The sequence below is a fragment of the Balaenoptera borealis genome, assembly GCF_965194805.1.
Source record: "Balaenoptera borealis genome assembly, chromosome: 1".
Classification (NCBI taxonomy): Eukaryota; Metazoa; Chordata; class Mammalia; order Artiodactyla; family Balaenopteridae; genus Balaenoptera; species Balaenoptera borealis.
Window position 1 is genome coordinate 6265972 of NC_138860.1, and position 22246 is coordinate 6288217.

At 34.3% G+C, this 22246-nt stretch overlaps 1 protein-coding gene across 8 annotated transcripts in view; it reads left to right on the top strand.

Moving 5' to 3' along the window:
• Positions 1-22246, top strand: part of KCNT2 (potassium sodium-activated channel subfamily T member 2) — a 376144-nt gene that overhangs the window by 201528 nt on the left and 152370 nt on the right. For all 8 annotated transcript variants that reach the window (XM_082394255.1, XM_082394261.1, XM_082394256.1 and 5 more), the window contains one exon: positions 16641-16749. In XM_082394255.1, the coding sequence (XP_082250381.1) occupies positions 16641-16749 (109 nt within the window). The remainder of the gene's footprint in view (positions 1-16640; positions 16750-22246) is intronic.

Consider the following 22246-nt stretch of genomic DNA (forward strand, 5'->3'; position numbering starts at 1 on the left):
ACCGGAAGTATTTTAGAAAAGATAGTTTATTGAGAAGAAAGAGCAGAGTTAGTGAGGGACGCTGCAAATACAGCGGGCCGACTTCCTGATAGACCAGGGAGAGCCGATCCCCTTTGTGAGCTAGTGGCCAACTTTTATAGCCTCAAGACAAAGAAAATTCCTGCTGGCAGGATGTCATTAGATGATTGATTGGTCAGGATGCTACAAGGTTACTACATGGTGATTATTTTACCTAATATGGAGTTGGGGGGCTGTCCAGTTTAGATTAGGAGAGCCCATGGCAACAGTTGCTATGGGGGCTCGGTTAATTCCAGAATTTTTGTCCTGTGTCCTTGATGTAAGGTGTCCTTGATGTAGGGCTCCACAAGTAAGAAGATAGAAAGATATTTACAGATATTAAAACGTTTCAAAAATGCACAATTCTCAGGAGGCTGCTGGGAGATGTGTCTTACCAAAACTAAGGAGTGAGTGAAGACAGAATACAACTCAGGTGAGGGAATGGGAATTCCCAGGTTATGGTCAAAGCAGATTCTGGGACAAAAGCAAGAAGAGAGTGCAAGAAAGGAAGTCTGCCTCTGGAAAAAGATGAAATCAACGTTCCCTGATGTAGTTGAATATACGGAGAGGAAGTTTCCACTTCTGGGCAGAAAACAAATAAAGAAATAATGGCTGAAATTATTGCAACTATGATAAAAATTACAAAACCACAGATTCATAAAACAAATCTAAAGTATGATTACTTAAAAGACTGCACTGGAACTTGTAATAATCAAATTTCTGAAAATCAATAAGATAGACTTATGTAGCTATAAGATGCATTACATACAGAGGAATAAACAATTTTAATCAGAAGACAATTGGACAACTGTTTTAGAGTGCTTTGAAAAATTGTCAATATACTATTTCATTTCTTGTAAAAATATCTCACAAAAAGGAAGCCATGATAAAAACATTTTTATATAAACAAAACCTACGAGCATTTATTGCCAACAGACTACATTTTTTAAAAAGTTAAAGTTCTTCAACAAAAAGAAATGATGTCTTCTGAGAACTTAGATTTATACGAAGAAATAAAGAGAGCAAAAATGGTAAATATGTAGGTAAATATAAATGACTTTAATTTTTAAATATAATTTATTGTTTAAGGCAAAAAAACAGTTGTGAAATTTGTAAGAAATGTAGAAGTGAAATTAATGGCAATAATATGACAAAGATTGGAAAGGGATGGTGGAAATATACTGTAATAAGATTCTTGCACTTTACATATTATTTGAATGAAGAGTTTGATAGAGATTTATGTTATAAAACAGAATGACCATGATAAAGATAAAACAGAAGACAAAATGGTATACTAAAAATATTTACTTAATCTGAAAAAAGGCAGGAAAAGAACAAAAAACAAATGGGACAAGTAGAAAACAACAAGATAGTAAACTTAAACCCAACCATATCAATAACTCTGTGAATTATGAATGGACTAAATTCACTATTGAATGGTAGGAATCTTCATACTGGATAAGTAAAAGAAAGACCAAATGAAGTACTATCCACAGAAATTTCACTCAAAAGGAAAACGTACAACTAGGTTAAAAGTAAGAGGATGGAAAAAGATATACTGTGTGCACACTAGTCATACAAAAGCTGGAATGGCCATATAAAACAGATAAAGAAGACTTCAAAAGCAGGAACTTTTAACAGAGATAAAGAGAAATGTTTTATATTTATTAAACGATTAATTCATGAAGAAGACATAACTCTCCTAAGTGTGTATGCACCTTGTAATAAAATCTCAAAATTTATGAAGTATGAAACAATAGAACAGAAAGGAAACATAAAAAGGTACAATTATTGTTAGAAATTTCAGTATTTCTCAGTAATTAATAGAACAAATAGAAAGAAAATCATTCAGGTTATTAAAAACTTGAACTCATTTTCATCAATTAGATCAATTGACATATGGAACATTACACTCAACTGCAGAATACACGTTCTTTTCTAGTGCATATGGAACATTCACAAAGATGGACCATGTGCTGGACCATAAAAGAAATGACAGAAAAGATAAAAGAATTAAAAAACATGCAGAGTATGTTCTCTGATCATAATAGAATTTAATAAGAAACCAATTATAAAACTATAGCAGGAAAATACCCACATATTTAAAAATTAAATTATACATTTTTAACCCATGGATAAAATATGAAATAACAAGGAGAATTAGAAATATTTTAATTGAATTGTGATGAAAAATGCAACATTTCAAAATTTGTAGGATGCAGCTCAAGTAGTGCCTAAAGAGGGATTCATAGTTTTAAATTCTTGTATTAGAAAAGAAGTTTAAAACTTGAATACCAAAGAGGAAGTGGAGACAACAATTACAGTCTTTAGAAGTGCTTTCTGTAAGTGGGAGCAGAGAAATAGGGCAGCAACTGATGGGTAATATTTGCCCATTTGTTTAAGTGGGAAAATTTTTTTCCATTTCTTTTTTTTTAAATTTATTTTTTATTGACGTATAGTTGAATTACAATGTTGTGTTAATTACTGCTGTACAGCAAAGTGATTCAGTTATACATATATATAGATTCTTTTTCATATTCTTTTCCATTATGGTTTATCACAGGATATTGAATACAGTTCCCTGTGCTCTGCAGTAGGACCTTGTGGTTTATCCATCCTATACATAATAGTTTGCATCTGCTAATCCCAAACTCCCAATCCTTCCCTCTCCCACCCCCTTCCCCTTGACAACCATCAATCTATTCTCTACGTCCCTGATTCTGTTTCTGTTTCACAGACAGATTCATTTGTGTCATATTTTATATTCCTAAGTGGGAAAATTTTTAGCAAGTCTTATATGCTAAAGGAAGTGATCTACCAGAGAGAATAAAATGAATGATGCAGGAAAAGGAAAATTGGAAGATTTTCCTTTGATAAATAAATGGGTAAAATGCTCATGTATTTTAAAAACAGGGAAGACAAGCTACATAGATCCAGAGACAAGTATATGGTCAAATGTGATAGAGAGAGCTTTGGAAGTCCTTCTCTTACCGTTTCTATGTTGGTTTTTATTATTATTATTATTTTTTTATAGCAGTTGAAATTGTCAGATGGTAGAGGTTTGAGGAGAGGGAAGAAGATATGAAATAGTTCTCTAAAATAGTGGGAGAAGGGATGGATTGGACAGATGTAGAATTCCTGGGCAAGGCTCACCTCCTGGATGATGTTATGGACTATGAATTTAAAGAAGGACCTATTTATCATCTATTTGTGTTTACGCCCAGCCAACCGTTCTTTGTTCTTTGCAGTAGATGGATCGTTGGGTTCAGCAAGGTTGTAATTTTGCCTGTAGAGTAGGCCTGGGTGAGGGAGGCAAGCAAACGGACTGTTTATGCAAGGGTTTGGTTATTTTGGTGAAACGTTTGATATAAGCTGATAAGAAGCAAAACGAAGATGAGGGTATAGAGGTAACAGGGAATGAAAATCGGTAGTGTCAATAGATTGAATTTGCTTATGATGTCAGACACTCATTGGAATTACCGTCCTAGACAGTGAGCTGGGAAGTAAGGGGCAGTGAAAGGACGGAAGGAGGGTGTCTTATATTGTGATATGTTTTCCAAGGTTCAGACACTTTACTTTTGAACATCTTGTTCACTCAATCTATCAGTAGATGTGTTCAATTTAAAGATTTGTTCAAAGCGAAGTCTCTTCTCTGAGTCGTTATAATGCAGGAAGCATAATTGATTTACCTTCTGGATAGCCTTTCTTTGCAGTGGTGAAAGAATTTGATTTTCTTAGCTGAACTAGGCATATGAATTTTTACTTAAAGTGATCTGGTTCTGAAAAAACCAATAGTGTCTGCTTTTCTCTTTTAGCTTTTTTGGCACTACTGATTTTTAGACTTCTTGGGAATAAAAAGAGAAAAGAACTACACAATAACACCCTCATTTATTAGCCATCACTAAATATCAGTTACAGGCTAGAGACTACTTATATATATTTATACATATTATGCATGTGATGTATTTCTCACGACAATCCTGCAGGGAAGTTCTTACTAGCTCCAATTGGTAGATTAACAAACCAAGGCTCAGGTTAGCTATTTTATTTAATCTTCTAGGGATATAGGGTTAGTAGCTCACTGACCTTGTATTTATACCGTACTCTGTGTCAAAGAAAAACTGTACCAGACAGAGTTAAACAGGCAAGGAAGACTAATAAAGGCTGTTGCTTCGTGGAGGGAGATTGAACTCAACTCCTCTGAAGCAAAAGGCTGGAGGATTTTTACACTCTGGGGTGAGCTAGTGGAAAAGCCCTGGGTTGGGGAGCTTGGTCAGTGTGATTAGGCCATCATTTGCTGACTGCTGTGTATGAAAGTTCAGCTGTCTTCTGGCCACAGAGAGTGGAGATCAGGAAGATTTCACCTCTGACGATCACATTTCAAAGAGATGACCTCCAGGCCCTTGAGAAAGACTTTTCTCTCTTGTAAATCTGGTGAGAGGCCAGGAGAAGATTTACATCTTGAAGGCACAGAGAAAGAATTTATAATTGAAAGTTTTCTAAAGTAAATGCTCTAAGAAAAGGGAGGCCAGGGGCCTATAGTTTTGAAGAAACCTGTCAGAAAGTCAAGCCTGGGGGAACTTTAAGGCCATCTTGGTCATCCAACTCCAAAGACTTGGTATTCTAACTCAGAAAAAGTTGTATCTTAGACCATATGGTTAGCTTTCCTCTTTTTTTTTTTTAAATTAATTAATTAAATTTACTTATTTATTTTTTTTGCCGCGTTGGGTATTCATTGCTGGGCACTGGCTTTCTCTCATTGCGGCGAGCGGGGGCTACTCTTCGTTGCGGTGCGCAGGCTTCTCATTGTGGTGGCTTCTCTTGTTGCGGAGCACGGGCTCTAGGCGCGTGGGCTTCAGTAGTGTGGCACGCGGGCTCAGTAGTTGTGGCTCACAGGCTCTAGAGCGCAGGCTCAGTAGTTGTGGCTCATGGGCTTAGTTGCTCCACGGCATGTGGGATCTTCCGGGACCAGGGCTTGAACCCATGTCCCCTGCATTGGCAGACGGATTCTTAACCACTGCACCACCAGGGAAGCCCTAGCTTTCCTCTTAAATGTCAAAGATTTTTTTTTTTTTTCTGATTATTACATGCATTTTGGAATATATGGGATCTTAGAGTAGAATGCAAATAATCATTGAGCGCTCAGACAGTAATTTCCCTAGATGACCCTTTCAGAGAGCACGAGAAAAGAACTGAAATAAAATGTCTGCAATTGCAGGGGAAGAAAAATAATCTTCCCTTAACATTCTCTCAATACCTTCCGTGGCTGAGAACCCCTGTAATAGAAGACTGCTTAAGGAGAGCAAAACAAACCGAAGCTTAATAACATGTATAACTCACGTGTACCTGGGCGATACCTAGGAAGACTGAGTAAAACTCCCCCAAAGGGTCCAAGCCACCACCTCAAATACTATCTTCAACTAAAGACAAAAAAAAGGAGTTGGGAGAGGGGAGGCTAGTTATGGGAGGTTATCAGGAAAGGTACAGTAAGGTTGTCATGCAGATTTAAGTCTGGTGCCTTCCTTACTGATACAGAGTTTCTTGTGATTTATAGCCAGCCTTCTTGGTACAAAGAGAGAGATATCCTTACAAATGGAGATTTCCCTTTTGAATATAAATTGCCCTTACAAAAGGATGAATTCTACTCTGATTTAAGAACTCCTCCTGTGTCTGCTTTTTCTCAAAAATAATCAGCTCAAAATAATCCTTATGCTAAAGAGGCATATTTTGGTTAGCATATTCTGCTACCCTTCACAATTTAAACTTTTTTTTTTTTTTAAGTTTGTTTTGTTTTAAGCAGATCCATTTGGGGCATTAAAACACTGTAATACATAATCATTCTATTATTTTATTCCCTAGTTAAATGTACCTTAAATTCTTTAGAGAGGTTTTGCAATTTTATTTTGCTTTTTATTCAATCTAATGGTTAACCTGTTCTCAAAAAGATCTTTCTTAGCAATTCATAAAATCACAGAATTTTAAACTGTGGCTTTTAAACTTGCTAGGACTCCCTGGGGTCACTAGTATTATTTGTGTTTTAATCTGTCCAGAAATACCTTTTGGTAAATTCTTGACAGATCATCACTGGACTTCAGTTACACAGTTTCATGATAGCCTAGCCTTTTTATGAATCACTTTCATTATTATTCATTTGACATTTGTCAATGATTTTTATGAAGTTTTGAGCACTATGGTCATAACTTTGTTAAAAAGAATAAATAAATGAAGGAGACTCAAGAGGATTACAGTCTGGAGTTGGATTTGGTGTTCAGGGCAGATTCCTCCAGAACCTGGGAGAGGATTTAAATAAGCCAAAGGCACTACGCAGGGCTTTGAATAAGTGGCTGGAACTCAGACCAACAAGCACTAGAAAACAGTATAGGATTTCAGCTCTGAGAAGCACAGTCCAAAATAGATTCTGTATAAGGAGAGAGAAAGTAAACATGTGAACTGACTATAGTTGACTTTCTTCTCAGTCCCAAAATTTCCAGTGACATTCTAAGAATACGTTCTATCTAGAAATTCAGACAGGCAGTCAGGATTTTTGCCAGTACATATCTGTGAGAATTAGTATACTCTCAGAAATCAAAGGTAGGATTACAATCCCTGAGAAGTCACTGTCAGGAGCAAGGGAGTACAAGTAATCTTAAAGCTGGAATCCAAGATAATTTTTCAGTCTGTCAAAAAACAAACTACAACCCAGTACATTTGAAGATCTAATTGGCTTTAATAGGGGATCCAGGAATCAGGCAACATCCCATCTAGCAACTAGAAGGGAGCTCTGAGGAGTGGTAGAAAATGGAAGGATTTTATAGAAAGGAGGATGGATCCAGGAAGTCATTACAAAAGAAAGAAAGGGATATTTGGGGCCAGGATATCAGCAAGGGGTTTACCTTGCAGATTACCTCTTCTTGCTCTGGTGGGGTTGGAGAAGGGCCCACGTGACATCTTACCTCACTGGTGCTGACCAGAAATTTCCAAACTGATTGATTAAGATTACACTTCTTGGGCTTCCCTGGTGGCACAGTGGTTGAGAATCTGCCTGCCAAGGCAGGGGACACGGGTTCGAGCCCTGGTCTGGGAAGATCCCACATGCCGCGGAGCAACTGGGCCCGTGAGCCACAACTACTGAGCCTGCGCGTCTGGAGCCTGTGCTCCGCAACAAGAGAGGCCGCGATAGTGAGAGGCCTGCGCACCGCGATGAAGAGTGGCCCCCGCTCGCCGCAACTGGAGAAAGCCCTCGCACAGAAACGAAGACCCAACACAGCCATAAATAAACAAACAAACAAACAAACCCAAAGTTTAAAAAAAAAAGATTACACTTCTGGTAAAGGTCAGAAATGCAGGTTAGGTATTAAATCTAAGGTTGGTATCATGGACTTTAGCACAAGTGATGCCATTTTGGGCCTGGGGTTTTTCTCTTTAACAGGTCCCAGACATAATGTAAAAACTGTTCTGTTTAAACATGGCAGGAAGATAAAATTACGCTAACAGCTCTATGAGTTTTGATACCAAGGTCCAGAATGCAGGACTAAAGCTTCTTTAATTATTCTTGCCTCTGGTGCAGATTATTTTTGAAGACCGAGTTACTGCTGAGCCTATAGGTGTTTGACTAAAACTAGATGGCCTGATCATTTGCTTTCTAATAGTTTCTTAGTCTAAAAAGCAACAATGTATTTTAATGTTTTTGTAACTTAAGGGTTTTGGTTATATGTTTTGTTTTCAAGTATTTTATTTAAGAACATTCTGAATTACTTTTGTATTTATAATAAGTATGTATCAAATTTGAGGCCTGCTTCTCCAAAGATATCAATTACAATTAACTACAATGAAATCTTGTAGTTTTTTAATTCAGTCATAAAGTTAGACCAACTAATTATAGATGATATATGTTATAGATACTTTGTATCAGAATTGCATTTCATCCCTTACATTATAGACATCTATATATGTAATCTAATCTTATAATTTATGACAACCTAAATGTGAATAAAACAGATCTATGTACTCAGGTGCTTTTGAGTCTAATCTAATGCAAAGTCTTTACAAGCTTTTCTGTGTGTAAATTGTTCTCTGGGCAAGGATTATATTTAACAAGAATTTTTTTATAAAACAACACATTTGAGTGTTTCTAGGAAAGATTTGTTATCCAGTTTGTGGCAAGACTTTTTACTCTCTCTTGTATAAATGTTTTGTCTTCGTTCAGTTGCCTATAAATATTTATTTTCAAATATTAAGTTTCATAATTCAGTTTTAATTTATAAATTAGTGTCATCTTTTAAAAGTATCCAATAAATAAATTAGCAAAATATACTCAAAATGTAAAAAAATAAGTCTATCATTTCTTTTTTTTTTTTTTTTAAAGTCTATCATTTCTAAGGGCTATAGATGTATTTTATAAATTGAAAATTGGGTTGAAAGTGACCTTTGACCTTTGACCAGACCAATATCTTACCGTTTTCTGGGTCACAGACTCTGTTTGAGACTGTAAGGAGAATTACAAATTCTTATGGAGGAGAGGGAAACAATCCATGTATAAAATTTCACTTGAAATGTCTCAATTCCTTCATGGTCATTTGGAGTTCAGTTAAAAAAAATACCTGCAGTAGATATAGTGATTTATTTTAGGTCCTTAACATGCCAACAATAATTTTTACATGCTTCAAATTATTAAAGTTGAATTTTATGAAGACATTTTAGTCAATTTGATTTTTAGGTGAACTGAATATAGGTGAAATGTTCTGTTTTCACAGTAGCAATGGACACTAGGATGCCCTAAACATACCCTATGCTACTACCTTCCTTTATTATCATAGGTTGCTTATTCCAAAGTTGGTACAGTTGGCACTTTTACTTTTTGGTTACAATTAAATAGAGTATCTTTTTTGAGGACTAGTTTGTCAGCAAGGAAAGTTAAAAAAAATTAATATCATCCTCTACTTTTAGAAGAATGAATTAAAAATCTTGTTTCTGTGCCAATTTTATTACCTGTAGTAGGAAAATATTTATTTTCTGTTCCTTATGTGAAATTTATGCTGTAGTGTACTGATCTTTTTTCCTTTTTTCTCACTTAATGCAACGCTCACAGGATCATAGATGTTGCTTATATCTTGGTAGGGCACTATGCATGAATAAAATAAAGAAGGCTTCTGGGCCTTTACGATAGGTACTTCATCCCATCTATCTGCTGAACTGAAATATTTGCTAAATGCTTTCTATGTGTTGCTGGTCTTTATATTATTTCACTGAATGCTCACAATATCCCTATGAAATAAATATTGTTTTTCTTATTCATCTGTGAAATGCAAATGAAAGCTAGGTGCTAGGGTTGTGCTTAGGGTGAGTAAAATACAGACATGGCCCTTGACTTCATGGCGCTCATGGTTTAGTGGGGATAAACTTGAAAAAAAATATGTGGGGTTAATGGTATGATCAGACAGAGACAGAATACAGTGGGAACAAGTACCGTGGACTTCAGTCCGAAGAAAGGACTTCCTAGAGTGAATGACAAATGGTTCCAGGTAGATTGTTCCACATGGGAAATCCTGGCGTCTCAGGAGGGGAGAATGCCTTGTCACTGGAATAAAGAATCCAAAGGCTGGGCAAGTAGTTTGGGGACAGTTGAGTAAACGGTCTTGCAAGCCTTGTTAAGAAGTTTGGACTTGATACTGAGAGTAATGAAAGCCAATGTTTCAGGCGTACAGCAAAGTGATTCAGTTATACATACATACATATATATGCACATATATGTATATACACATATATACTTTTTCAGATTCTTTTTCATTGTAGGTTATTACAAGATAATGAATATAGTTCTCTGTGCCATGCAGTAGGTCCTTGCTGTGTGTCTAGTTTATATATAATAGTGTGTATATGTTAATCCCAAACTCCTAATTTATCTCTCCCCTCCCCCTGCTATACCCTTTGGCAACCATAAGTTTGTTTCCTATGTCTGTGAGTCTATTTCTGTTTTGTAAATAAGTTCATTTGTATTATACTTTTAGATTCCACATGTAAGTGACGTCATATGATATTTGTCTTTCTCTGTCTGACTTACTTCACTTAGTCTGATAATATCTAGGTCCGTCCATGTTGCTTCAAATGGCATTATTTCATCCTTTTTTATGGCTGAGTAATATTGTATTGTGTATATATAGACCACATCTTTTTTTATTGAGGTATTTATTGATTCACAATGTTGTGTTAATTTCTGCTGTACAGCAAAGTGATTCAGTTATACATATATATACATTCTTTTTTATATTCTTTTCCATTATGGTTTATCACAGGATATGGAATATAGTTCCCTGTGCTATATATGGCTTTATTGTTTATCCATTCTATATATAGTAGTTTGCATCTGCTAACCCCAAATTCCCACTGTATATATATATATATATATATATATATGCATACAGACTTGATGACATAGAGAACAGACTTGTGGTTATATATAAAAAATGCCATATCTTCTTTATCCATTCATCTGTCAGTGGACATTTAGGTTGCTTCCACGTCTTGGCTTTTGTAAATAGTGCTGCTGCGAACTACAGACTGTCTTCCAAAGTACCTGTGCCATCTTGCATTCCCACCAGCAATGAATGAGACTTCTACTACTCCACATCCTCACCAGTATTTGGTGTTGTCACTGTTTTAGATTTTAGTCATTCTAGTAGGTGTGTTGTGGTATTTCATTGTTGTTTTAACTTGCAGTTCCTAACAACATAATATGTTGAGCATCTTTCCATATGCTTGTGTGTCATCTGTGCATGCTTTTGGTGAGATGTCTGTTCAGATCTTTTGCCCATTTTTAAATTGTGTTGTTTGTTTTCTTGTTATTATCTACTTCATTTATCCTATCAGAAACTTTATATTTAAAATGCATCTCTTCTTAGTAGCTCATAGTTGGGTCTTACTTCTTTTGTCCTTTTGATATTCTTTATGTTTTAGTATGTTTAGTCCATTAACGTTTAATATCATCATTCTTGTGGTTGGCTGTAAGTCTAAATTGTTTTCTATTTTTTCCCACTGATTTTTGTTCCTCTGTTTCCTCTTTTCTACTTTTTTAAAAATTATTTGAATTTTTTTTGGAATTTGAGTTTAATATACTTATTGGCTTTTTAGAAATACCTTTTGAATATTTTTTAGTGACTGTTCTAGGGACTACAATACACTTCACTAACTTTTTATAGTCTAATTCATGTTAATACTATACCACTTCTTAAAATGAGATACTTTGCCTTTATTCCTCTTCTGCTGTCCTTTATGTTGTAATTGTCAGATGTCAGTTATCTTTATAAATCTGAAACCCCACAGACAATTCTATAAATTTTGCTTTAGACAGACATATATTTTTAAGAAATTAAGAGGAAAATAGTCTTTTCTATTCATTCTAATGGTAACCATTTCTAATACTCTTCTTTGGTTTCTGAAGTTCTAACTTTCCCTCTGGTATCATTTCCCTTTAGCTTGAAGGAGTTTCTTACACTTTTCTTGTAGTATGATTTTGATGACAGCACATTTTGTTAGATTTTATTATTGGAAAAGTCCTTTATTTCACGTCTTTGAAGGATTTTTCTCTATACATAAAATGCTGGTTTTACAGTTTTTTTGTTTTGTTTCCTCATCATTCTGAACTTTAGGCTATTGTTTCATTGTCACCTGGTTTCCATGATTTTGATGAGAGTCCTTGGTCTTATGACTGTTTTTCTTTGGCTGCTTTTGAGATAGTATCTTTATGTTTGGTTTTCAACAGTTTGACTACAATGTGCTTAGGTGTGGTTATTATTTTGTGTACATAATTTGGGATTTGCTGAACTCCTTAAACTTGTAAATTTGTGTCTTTCATAAAACTGGGAGGTTTCTGACCATTATTTCTTCAAATAATTTTCTGCTTTAATTTATCTTTTGTTTCTTTCCTGGGAGTCCAATTACATTACTTAAGATGTTTTCTCATTTGTTCCAAAAGTCCCTGAACTCTGTTCCTTTTTCCATTCCTATTTTCTTTGTTTTTCAAATTGGATAAATTCTATTGATCTGTGATCAAGTTCACTTACTCTTTCCTCTGTCATTTCCATTCTATCTGAAAGTCCATCCAGTGAATATTTTTCAGATATTTTAGTTTTCTATTTAATTTTTAAAGTATTTTCTATTACTCTACTGATTTTTTTTCTCTGTTTATTACAAGCATTATTTTCCTTTACCTCACTGATTTTAGTTATAAGAGCTGCTTTAATCCTTGTCTGATAATTTTAATATCTAGATCATCTAGAGGCTAGCAGCTATTGGGTATTGTTTTATTTGTTTGTTTCCTATGAAAATAGGTCACATTTTTCTGCCACTTCACATATTCAATAATTTTGCATTGTTTTCTGTTTATTGTGCTTTGTGGCGAAGCCTTGGTTTCTCTTGTATTCCTCCAAGAGTATTGATGTTCTTGTTTTAGAAAGCAGTTAATTTGATCCAACTCAAAAGGAAAACTCTGTGACCCTTGCAGTTGGCAGTGATTCAAATCTTAGTTCAGGTTGCTTTTATTCGGCCCCATGCATGTACGGTTCAGGGGTCAGCCAATGTTGTGTAAATTTTTACACACAGTCTGTGGTTTCTCTTCTCTGCCTCTCCATATTCTGGTATTTCCCAGTCAGCCAGAGCAATGTTTAACCAAATACCTGGGCACCCTGTGACCTGGTCAAGTTGATACATAAAATTAACTATCACACCATATTAGGCTCGTTGTTATGTTTTGGAAGACACACACTGTTCACGTAAAAAATTCTGGTTTACTCTTCATTAACTTTCATGCAACTTAAAGTTACAAACCATTGACAACAGTTTCTTCTTTCTGCACTGTAGTCCCTCAGATCTACCTGTATTTTTAATCCTCCTTTTCCCTAATAGTATTGTCAGATAAAACTTTCTGTGATGATGAAAATGCTCTATATTCTATATCTCCACTATCCAATATAGCTTTGAATTTGCTGCATGTTGCTTTGAACTCTTGACATGTAGCTAGTGTGATAAAGAATTGAATTCTTAATTTTAATTAATTTTATTAAATTTAAGTTTAAACAGTCACATTTGGCTAGTGGCTATTGCATGGACAGTGCTACACTAGAACATATTTTTGCTTTCTTTGTTAAAATGTATTAGTTATCTGCATGTCCTCTTTGGGAAAATTATCTATTCAGGTCTTCTGTCCATTTTTTATTCAGGTTGTTTGGTTTTTGATGTTGAGTTGTGTGAACTGTTTATATATTTTGGATATTAACCCTTTTTGGTCATATCATTTGCAAATATTTTCTCCCATTCTGTATATTGTCTTTTCACTTTGGTGATGGTTTCCTTTGCTGTGCAAAAGCTTTTAAGTTTAACTAGGTCCCATTTGTTTATTTTTGCTTTTATTTCCTTTGCTTTAGGAGATGGATCCAAAAAAATATTGCTACAATTTATGTCAAAGAGTACTCTGCCTATGTTTTCCTCTAGGAGTGTTATGGTTTCTGGTCTGACGGTTAGGTCTTTAATCCATTTTGAGCTTATTTTTGTGTATGGTGGTAGAGAATGTTTTAATTTCATTCTTTTACATGTAACTGTCCAGTTTTCCCAGCACCACTTATTGAAGAGACTGTCTTTTATCCACTGTATATTCTTGTCTCCTTTGTTGTAGATTAATTGACCACACATATGTGAGTTTATTTCTGGGCTCTCTATTCTGTTCCATTGATCTATGTGTCTGTTTTTGTGCCAGTACCATACTGTTTTGATTAGCTTTGTAGTATTGTCTGAAGTCAGGGAGTGTGATTCCTCCAGTTCTGTTCTTCTTTCTCAAGACAGTTTTGGACATTTGGGGTCATTTATGTTTCCATACAAATATTAAGGTTATTTATTCTAGATATGTTAAAAATGCCATTGGTATTTTCATAGGGATTGCAGTGAATCTGTAGATTACTTTGGGGAGTATGGTCATTTTAACAATATTAATTCTTCCAGTCCAAGAACACAATATATCTTTCCATCCATTTGTGTGGTCTTCAGTTTCTTTCATCAATGTCTTACAGTTTTCAGAGTACAGGTCTTTTATCTCCTTATTCCTAGATATTTTATTCCTTTTGATGCGATGGTAAATGGGATTATTTCCTGAATTTCTCTCCCTGAAATTTTGTTGTTAGTGTATAGAAAAGCAACAGATTTCTGTATATTAATTTTGTATCCTGCAATTTTACCAAATTCATCAATGAACGCTAGTAGTTTTCTGGTGGCACCTTTAGGATTTTCTATGTATAGTATCATGTTATCTGCAAACAGTGACAGTTTTACTTCTTCCTTTCCAGTTTGGAGTTCTTTTATTTTGTTTTCTTCTATGATTTCTGTGGCTAGAGGACACACAGATAGCCATCAGGAACATGAAAAGATGCTCAGTATCACTAATCATCAGGGAAATGCAAATCAAAACCACAATGAGATATCACCCACACCTGTCAGAATAACTATTATCAAAAAGAACAAAAATGGTAAATGTTGGTGAGGGTGTGGAAAAGAGGGAACGCTCGTACACTCTTGGTGGGAAAGTAAATTGGTGCAGCCACTGTGGAAAACAGTATGGAAGTTTCTCAAAAAACTAAAAATAGAACTACCGTATGACCCAGCAGTTCCACTCCTGGTTATATATCTGAAAAAAAACTAAAACACTAATTCAAAATGATACATGCACCCCACTGTTCATGGGAGCATTATTTACGATTACAAAGATATAGAAGCAACCTAAGTGTCCATCAACAGATGAAAAGATAAAGAAGATGTGGTGCATATATAGAATGGAATATTACTCAGCCATAAAAAAGAATGAAAATTTGCCATTTGCAGCAACATGGATGGACTTGGAGGGTATTATGCTCAGTGAAATAAGTCAGACAAAGACAGATGCTGTATGATATCATTATATGTGGAATCTAAGTAATACAACAAACTAGTGAATATAACAAAAAAGAAACAGACTACCATTTATTGAGAACAAACCTAGTGGTTACCAGTGGGGAGAGGGGTAGAGGGAGGGCAATATTGGGGTAGGGGATTAAGAGGTACAAACTATTATGTATAAGATAAGCTGTACAACACAGGGAATATAGCCAATGTTTTATAATAACTATAGATGGAGTATAACCTTTAAAAGTTGTGAATCACTATATTGCACACCTGTAACTTATATAACGTTGTATATCAACTATACTTCGATAAAAAAGTAAATAAATAAAATAAATGTAGCTGAGTAGCAAATTTCTCCAATACAGTTGTCCCTTTGTATCTGAGGGTTTTGCATCCTCGGATTCAACCAACTGTGGATCAAAAATATTTGAAAAAAAAAATGCCAGAAATTTTCAAAAAGTAAAACTTGAATTTACTGCCTGCCAGCAACTATTAACATCATATTTACATTGTATTAAATATTATAATAATCTAGAGATGATTCAAAGTATATGGGAGGAGGTATATAGGTTATATGCAAATACTATGCCATTTTATTTTTTTAACAAATTTATTTATTGTATTTATTTATTTTTGGCTGCGTTGGGTCTGTTGCTGCCTGCGGGCTGTCTCTAGTTGTGGTGAGCAGGGACTACTCTTCATTGTGGTGCGCGGGCTTCTCATTGTGGTGCCTTCTCTTGTTGCAGAGCACGGGCTCTAGGCACACGGGCTTCAGTAGTTGTGGCACGTGGGCCCAGTAGTTGTGGCTCACAGGCTTAGTTGCTCCGCGGCCTGTGGGATCTTCCCAGACCAGGGGTCGAACCTGTGTCCCCTGCATTGGCAGGCGGATTCTTATCCACTGTGCCATCAGGGAAGCCCCCAGTACTATGCCATTTTATATGAGGGACTTGAGCATCCTTGTATTTTATTATCCACGGAGAGTCCTGGAAACTGAGGGACAGCTGTAATTTGCTTTGATTTATTCAGTTAATTAAGTAATAATTTATAGGGTGACACTAGGTGTAAAATTTCATGGTAAGCATGATTTTCACTGCCTTTCTCAGTCTTAGCATCTTTTTTAAAAGATCTTTTTTCTGTTTTTTTTTAATATCTGAAAGTTATTGGTCTTCCAACACATACACACAGTCAAAATCCTTTTATCTTTACTGTCATATAAAAAGTAAACTCATGTGTTCTCCTCACAAATAGTCACTGCAGTCATTTCCCTTTTACCAATCTTTCTAACTATGTTAAAATTATTTTATGTCCATATTTTTTTTCCATGGAAACTGTTATTACAGACTAACAGTTGTGCTGCATTTCTGAAGGTTTCTGCCCCTCAAGTATTTTCTGGGAAAATTATTTTTAAGCTTGTCAAGAGACTTCCCTCTTAATCTCTGCTAATTTCCTAAGTGTTGATAATTACTACTGATTGAATTAGGTATTGTTGATCTCTTTTACAGAAATAATAACTATCTTTAATAGTAAGACCTCACAATGAATGATTTTATATGCTTAATTTTAAACTGTAGATATGACCATTTCACACACTGATGATTTTTACTTAATATATTATAAAATTTTCAATTTGTCTCATGATATTTTGATTTTTATCATTTCAGGACCACCAAACAATTTTGAGAGCATGGGCTGTAAAAGATTTTGCTCCAAATTGCCCTTTGTATGTCCAGATCTTAAAGCCTGAAAATAAATTCCATATCAAATTTGCTGGTAAGTTTGGCCTCGAATGAGATCCTTTGAATTGCCTCAAATTCCCATTTTGATTGTAAGAGTTATGTCTCTGAAGTTATTGGTAACTTATTGCGTTCATGTTTCTGTAGAACAGAAGAATTTCCTTTTTATCATCTACTTGTTATGAGGATTTATTCACTTTAAAATGTGAATCTTTGTGGTGAATTTTTACTTTTTTATATAATTTGGTGATTTAAGTAACCGAACTTGCTGGATACGTTAGTAAGCTTGAATAGATTAGCCGTGATTAGTTGAGTACATAATATAGACACAGGTTTCAAATGTTATACGTATTAATTTATACTTATGTTTACATATAGATAGACAATACTTTGCTATAGATCATTTTATATACATATAAACTTACCATGGAATAGAATAATATAATATATTCAAGTATTTTAAATAGACTTAATTTGGGGGTAGATTTTGAAAACAATTCAAGAACAAGATACATGTGAATTTTTCATTCAGGCGCTGCTTTTAAAATAATTATCCACAAGACATTAAACTGTTAGAAAATTGAACAGTAAAATGGTACTTTATTTTTTTCTTAAGTGCTTCTGTAGGAATTAATTTTGATCCAGGCAGTAATTTATATACTTTTTTTTTCAAATATAAGAACCATTTTTATAAAATTTCACCTTAATGGTCTAAACCTTCAAAAATCGTTAAAATGTAAATCATTTTAAGTATGCATTTGCAAAATGTATGTCCTTCAGAAGATGTATTCACATACCTTAAAATGCTTACCTATTAGTATATGATATTTAAAAGAAACATTATAAACACTAAGAAATTTTAAAATAATGATGAGAATCATGAAATTATTGCTATTCAATTTTCTCTGACTCATCTTTTAACCTTGCTGCTAATGACATCACTTTTTTCTAAAAAAGTATAGGAAACAACTTAAAGCAATGACTCTCAACTTTGGCAGCATTTTGCAATCTGTTTTGAAGATTTTTTTTTAAAGTACTAACCAAAGATTCTGAGAATTTAAATGGTTTCTGAGAATTTAAATGGTTTAGATGGTGCCAGGGTTTCTTTAAGCCTGTTTCCTAAACCGAAAATTAAAAGTAACAGTACCTCCTTTGTAGACAATCTTTTGAAATTGAATGGAAAAATACATGTAAAGTATTCCATTCTTGGCCAGCTACATTTGTTATTAACATTCAAGAAGTGCCAATTATTTATCTAAAAAAACCTTTGTAACTAAGCTGCCTTATTTTTATTATTATTTAGGAAAAGAATATTTTTGCAAAATTTTCATACCTCATAATGACTTGCTATGATAAAATTTTTAGGAAGGTAGTAATGGCACAGCACTAAAGTTCTTAAAAATATATTTAACTTTGAGTGCCAACATTTAAGATTTAGCTCAGCATATTAGTATTTTTGCTTCTATATTTTTCTCTTGTTAAATGGCCATAATAATATAATGTCTCTATTCCATTGTTTAGAATTAGCAGTAAGGATTAAATAAATAATATTTAATAAGACATATTAGGTCTTCAATAAATGAATATTGAATGTGGATCTTAAAACAATATGTAGTTTGGGGAAACAATTTTTAATTTTGAATGTGCTATAACTAAAATTCAGAGCAGATTTTAGTTTTTCTCCCTTTAGCAAGCCATTGATGTGCTCACAACACACCAAACTCACTGAAATTGTCTATTTTTACAAACAAAAAATTACAAAGACGATTTGAATTGATTCTCTTTCACATTCTTATTTTGCTGTTATTTTGATAAATCCATCAAAATGAACAGTTTTAAAATGCTATCCCAATAGTTTATCTCATTATTTCTCATTGATGGCATCTGCTGAAATTCGTTTTAATAATGTCTGTATTCTTTTATGGCTGAGATTAAAACATCTCAGAGGAACTCTTTTTATAATATGAAAAGATGAAAGCACCCTGGTTTCATTAAAATGCCATAAGAAACAGTTTGGGGTGATGTATGAGACTCTCAAACCAATATAATATGCTTTATATCTCAGCATGAGGTTAAAAAGATTATGGACTTAACCTTTCAAAAGGCAGTGTATCAAGCTGTCATTTAGTTGGTGTGGTAGTTTGTTAAAATAATGGCTTCCAATGAGCCATGCTCCCTGTGTCTGTGTCCTGTTGTGATTCCGCGTTGCGGCTTCTTCCATGAGGAGGTGGAATCTATTTCTCCACCCTTTGAGTATGGGTTGTCCTGTCACTTGGCTTTGACCAATGCACTGTGACAAAAGCTGCATTGTGTGACTTTAGAAACTAAGCCTTAAAAGGCCATCCAGCCTTTGCTTGCCTTTCATGGGAACACTGCCCAGAGACTGCTTGTGAAGAATCCCGATTTAGTCTTTCCAAGGATGAAAAATCACATGGAAAGTGAGGCTCATCGATCCCAGGCACCCCACCTCCCTAGCTCCCAACTCACCCATCAACCAACCCAAAAAACCATGCTGACCCACAGAATGTTGAGAAATGAAATGATTATTTTAAGTCACTAAGTTTTGGAGCCATTTGTTATACAGCAATAGATAATGAATACTGTTTGTAATAAAATAATAATTGCTTTAATCTTAAATCATATTTACTTGGTAATATTCATTATACTTTTGTCCTTGTAGTCTCATGAGTATTAAATAGCATGATTCCAATTATCACAAGATATAAAATATGTTTTTATTTCCATTTATTTAATTACTTTCTTCAATTCCCCTAAATTGTGGAACTCCTAGCATGACTATCATTGATGTATTTTTTTAAAGTAAATCCACGTTTTTAAAATATGAAAGGGAGGAACTTCAAAATTCAACTGATATGTATGGAAAATATTAGAAAGCAAAAACAATGTAGCAACCTAGTAACTATTACTTTATGCAGATATACCATTTATATAATTTATGGATCATTTTCTCCTGAACAAAAAGACTGTAAGCATTCATTAAAGTAAATTATGGAATTGTTACACTATTATTTGAATGAATTATTATATGAATTATTATAGTATTAATTATAAATACGATTATCTTCTACACTTTGATCAGATTCACAGAAGAAAAGTCCATATGGACATGATTTCAGCAATTGAAAAGATATGCTCTTACTCATGTCAACAAGAGAGAAAGTTAACATAGTGACCCTAGAGTTAGAAAGAACAAAATCCTCGGCAGAATAATAGTTACAATAAAAGATTTCTGAATAAGAGCCCAAGTACAAATTGTAATGATTCAAATAAAATAAAAATATCCTTCACAGATAATTTGATTCTTTTAATCACCACAATTTTCAAGAAGAAAATAAACTCAAATTGGTTCATAGAAAAACAGTATTTATTTTCAGCAGTTTGCCCCTTTTTATAATAAATTTGTCAAAGTGAATAGATACATATTGCAAATTATGGAATGAGGCTGACCCCAGTCAAATCTTCGTTCTACTATGTAATGACTGCATGATCTCAGGCTTCTCGATCTCTCAAGCTTGAGTTCTTCAATATGTACAGTGAGGGTAATAAGAGAAACTATCCCATAGGGTTGTTATGATTAAAAAAAAATACTCAAAAGAACATCAGCCACTAGTAATTAGTACCTATCAAATTGATGATTGTCATGAATCTTGAATACCTATGTCTCATCCTCCTAATAAGTCTGTATTATCTTTGTCTCCGGAAAAGTAACTGAGGGTTTCCCATGAAGCTTTACAAAGAGCTTATTATAGACATTCAAAGAGCACATAATTTTCAACTTGCACGTATTTTCCAGAGAACAGAAAAAGAAAGATGTCTCCCTAACTCATTGTATGGGATTATGGCCTTGATACAAAACTCATTAAGCATAGTATGGGAAATGATAATTAGAGACCAATTTAATTGATTAACATAGTTGAAAAATTATAGAAAATATATTAGCAAAGTAATGTATTTAAAAAATAATGTATCATCAGCAAGTTGGAATTATTCTAGAAGTAGACCATCATTTTAAAGGAGAAAATATTATTATTACTTCAATGGATACAAAAAAGCATTTGAGAGAGAATTCAACATCCCTTCAAAATTTTGAAAAAAGAAAAATATAAAATTCTAGGAAGCTACAAGCAAGGAACTCCTTAACCTAAGGCAAGTTATCTACAAAATAACCTAGAGGAAAACAAATATTTAATGGTCACATATTGAGAGTCTGTCTTTAAGATTATGTACAAACAAGGATGCCTACTAAAACCACTTTTACTCAGTATTGTCCTGGAAATCCTAACGCATGCGGTAAGACTACAAAAATAAATAAAAGGAATAAATATTGGAAAAAGAGAAATAAAATTGCCATTATCCACATATCATGAGATTTTCTACAAAGAAAATTCAAAAGAATTTTCTTTTCTTCCTAGAATGCCTTTTCCTTAGGGGAGCTCATCCATTTATTTGATTTCCAAAATTGAGTCTCTCCCTCAAATATCCACTATGAACTCCTGTCTTGTTCCTCTAACTGAATAGTCAGTGTCTCCTGTTAGGTTTCTAATAGCTGTCTCAAAATTAAGATATCTAGAGATAGTTACTGATTTTCCCTGACCTAAAATCTGTTTCACCACCATTCTTCCCAGCAGCATCTATTAATGCTTAGAACTCAAGCCCAAAACCCAGGAGTCTTTCATTCTTCCATTGTTTGTATCCAGTCCACCAAGTGGTGTATGGTTCCACTCCCTGAATATCTCAGGCTTATCCACAGACACAACCCTTGTCCATGGCATAATCATGTTTTACTTAGGCTGTTTCAAAACACTCCCTTTCCCTTTTTTCCTGAGTATTTACAAATTGTATCTATAAGCTTATTGTTGCTCTCATATTCCCATCATATTTGCAATAATGAATGTCGTTTGTGTATTGTAGTAGGCAGTTACATCTTCATACCATCGATGTCAGCCTAAACTCACTGTTTCCTCCTTTCAGTATATGGATGCCAGCATTCTTTTACAACATCTTTATTTTTATTTTTATTTTTTTATATATTTTTTAAAATTTATTTATTTATTTTTGGCTGCGTTGGGTCTTCATTGCTGCGCGTGGGCTTTCTGTAGTTGCGGCGAGTGGGGGCTACTCTTTGTTGTGGTGCGTGGGCCTCTCATTGCAGTGGCTTCTCTTGTTGAGGAGCGTGGTCTCAGTAGTTGTGGCGCATGGGCTTAGTTGCCCCACAGCATGTGGGATCTTCCCGGACCAGGGCTCGAACCCGTGCCCCCTGCATTGGCAGGTGGATTCTTAACCACTGCTTCATCAGGGAAGTCCCAACATCATTATTTTTAAAAGACTCTAGTGGATTATTTTTTGCCAACCTCTGTAGATGAAAAATTGAATGGTAATATAGCTTTGGTTATGTTAAATCTTTTTTCCTGTGAGAAATAATTTTGTCAATGCACTTCTTTTTTAGAAGTGGGAATGGGTACTGAACATAGGAAGAGGTAATGGCAGTGTTCCCTAGCTATGACTAATAGAAA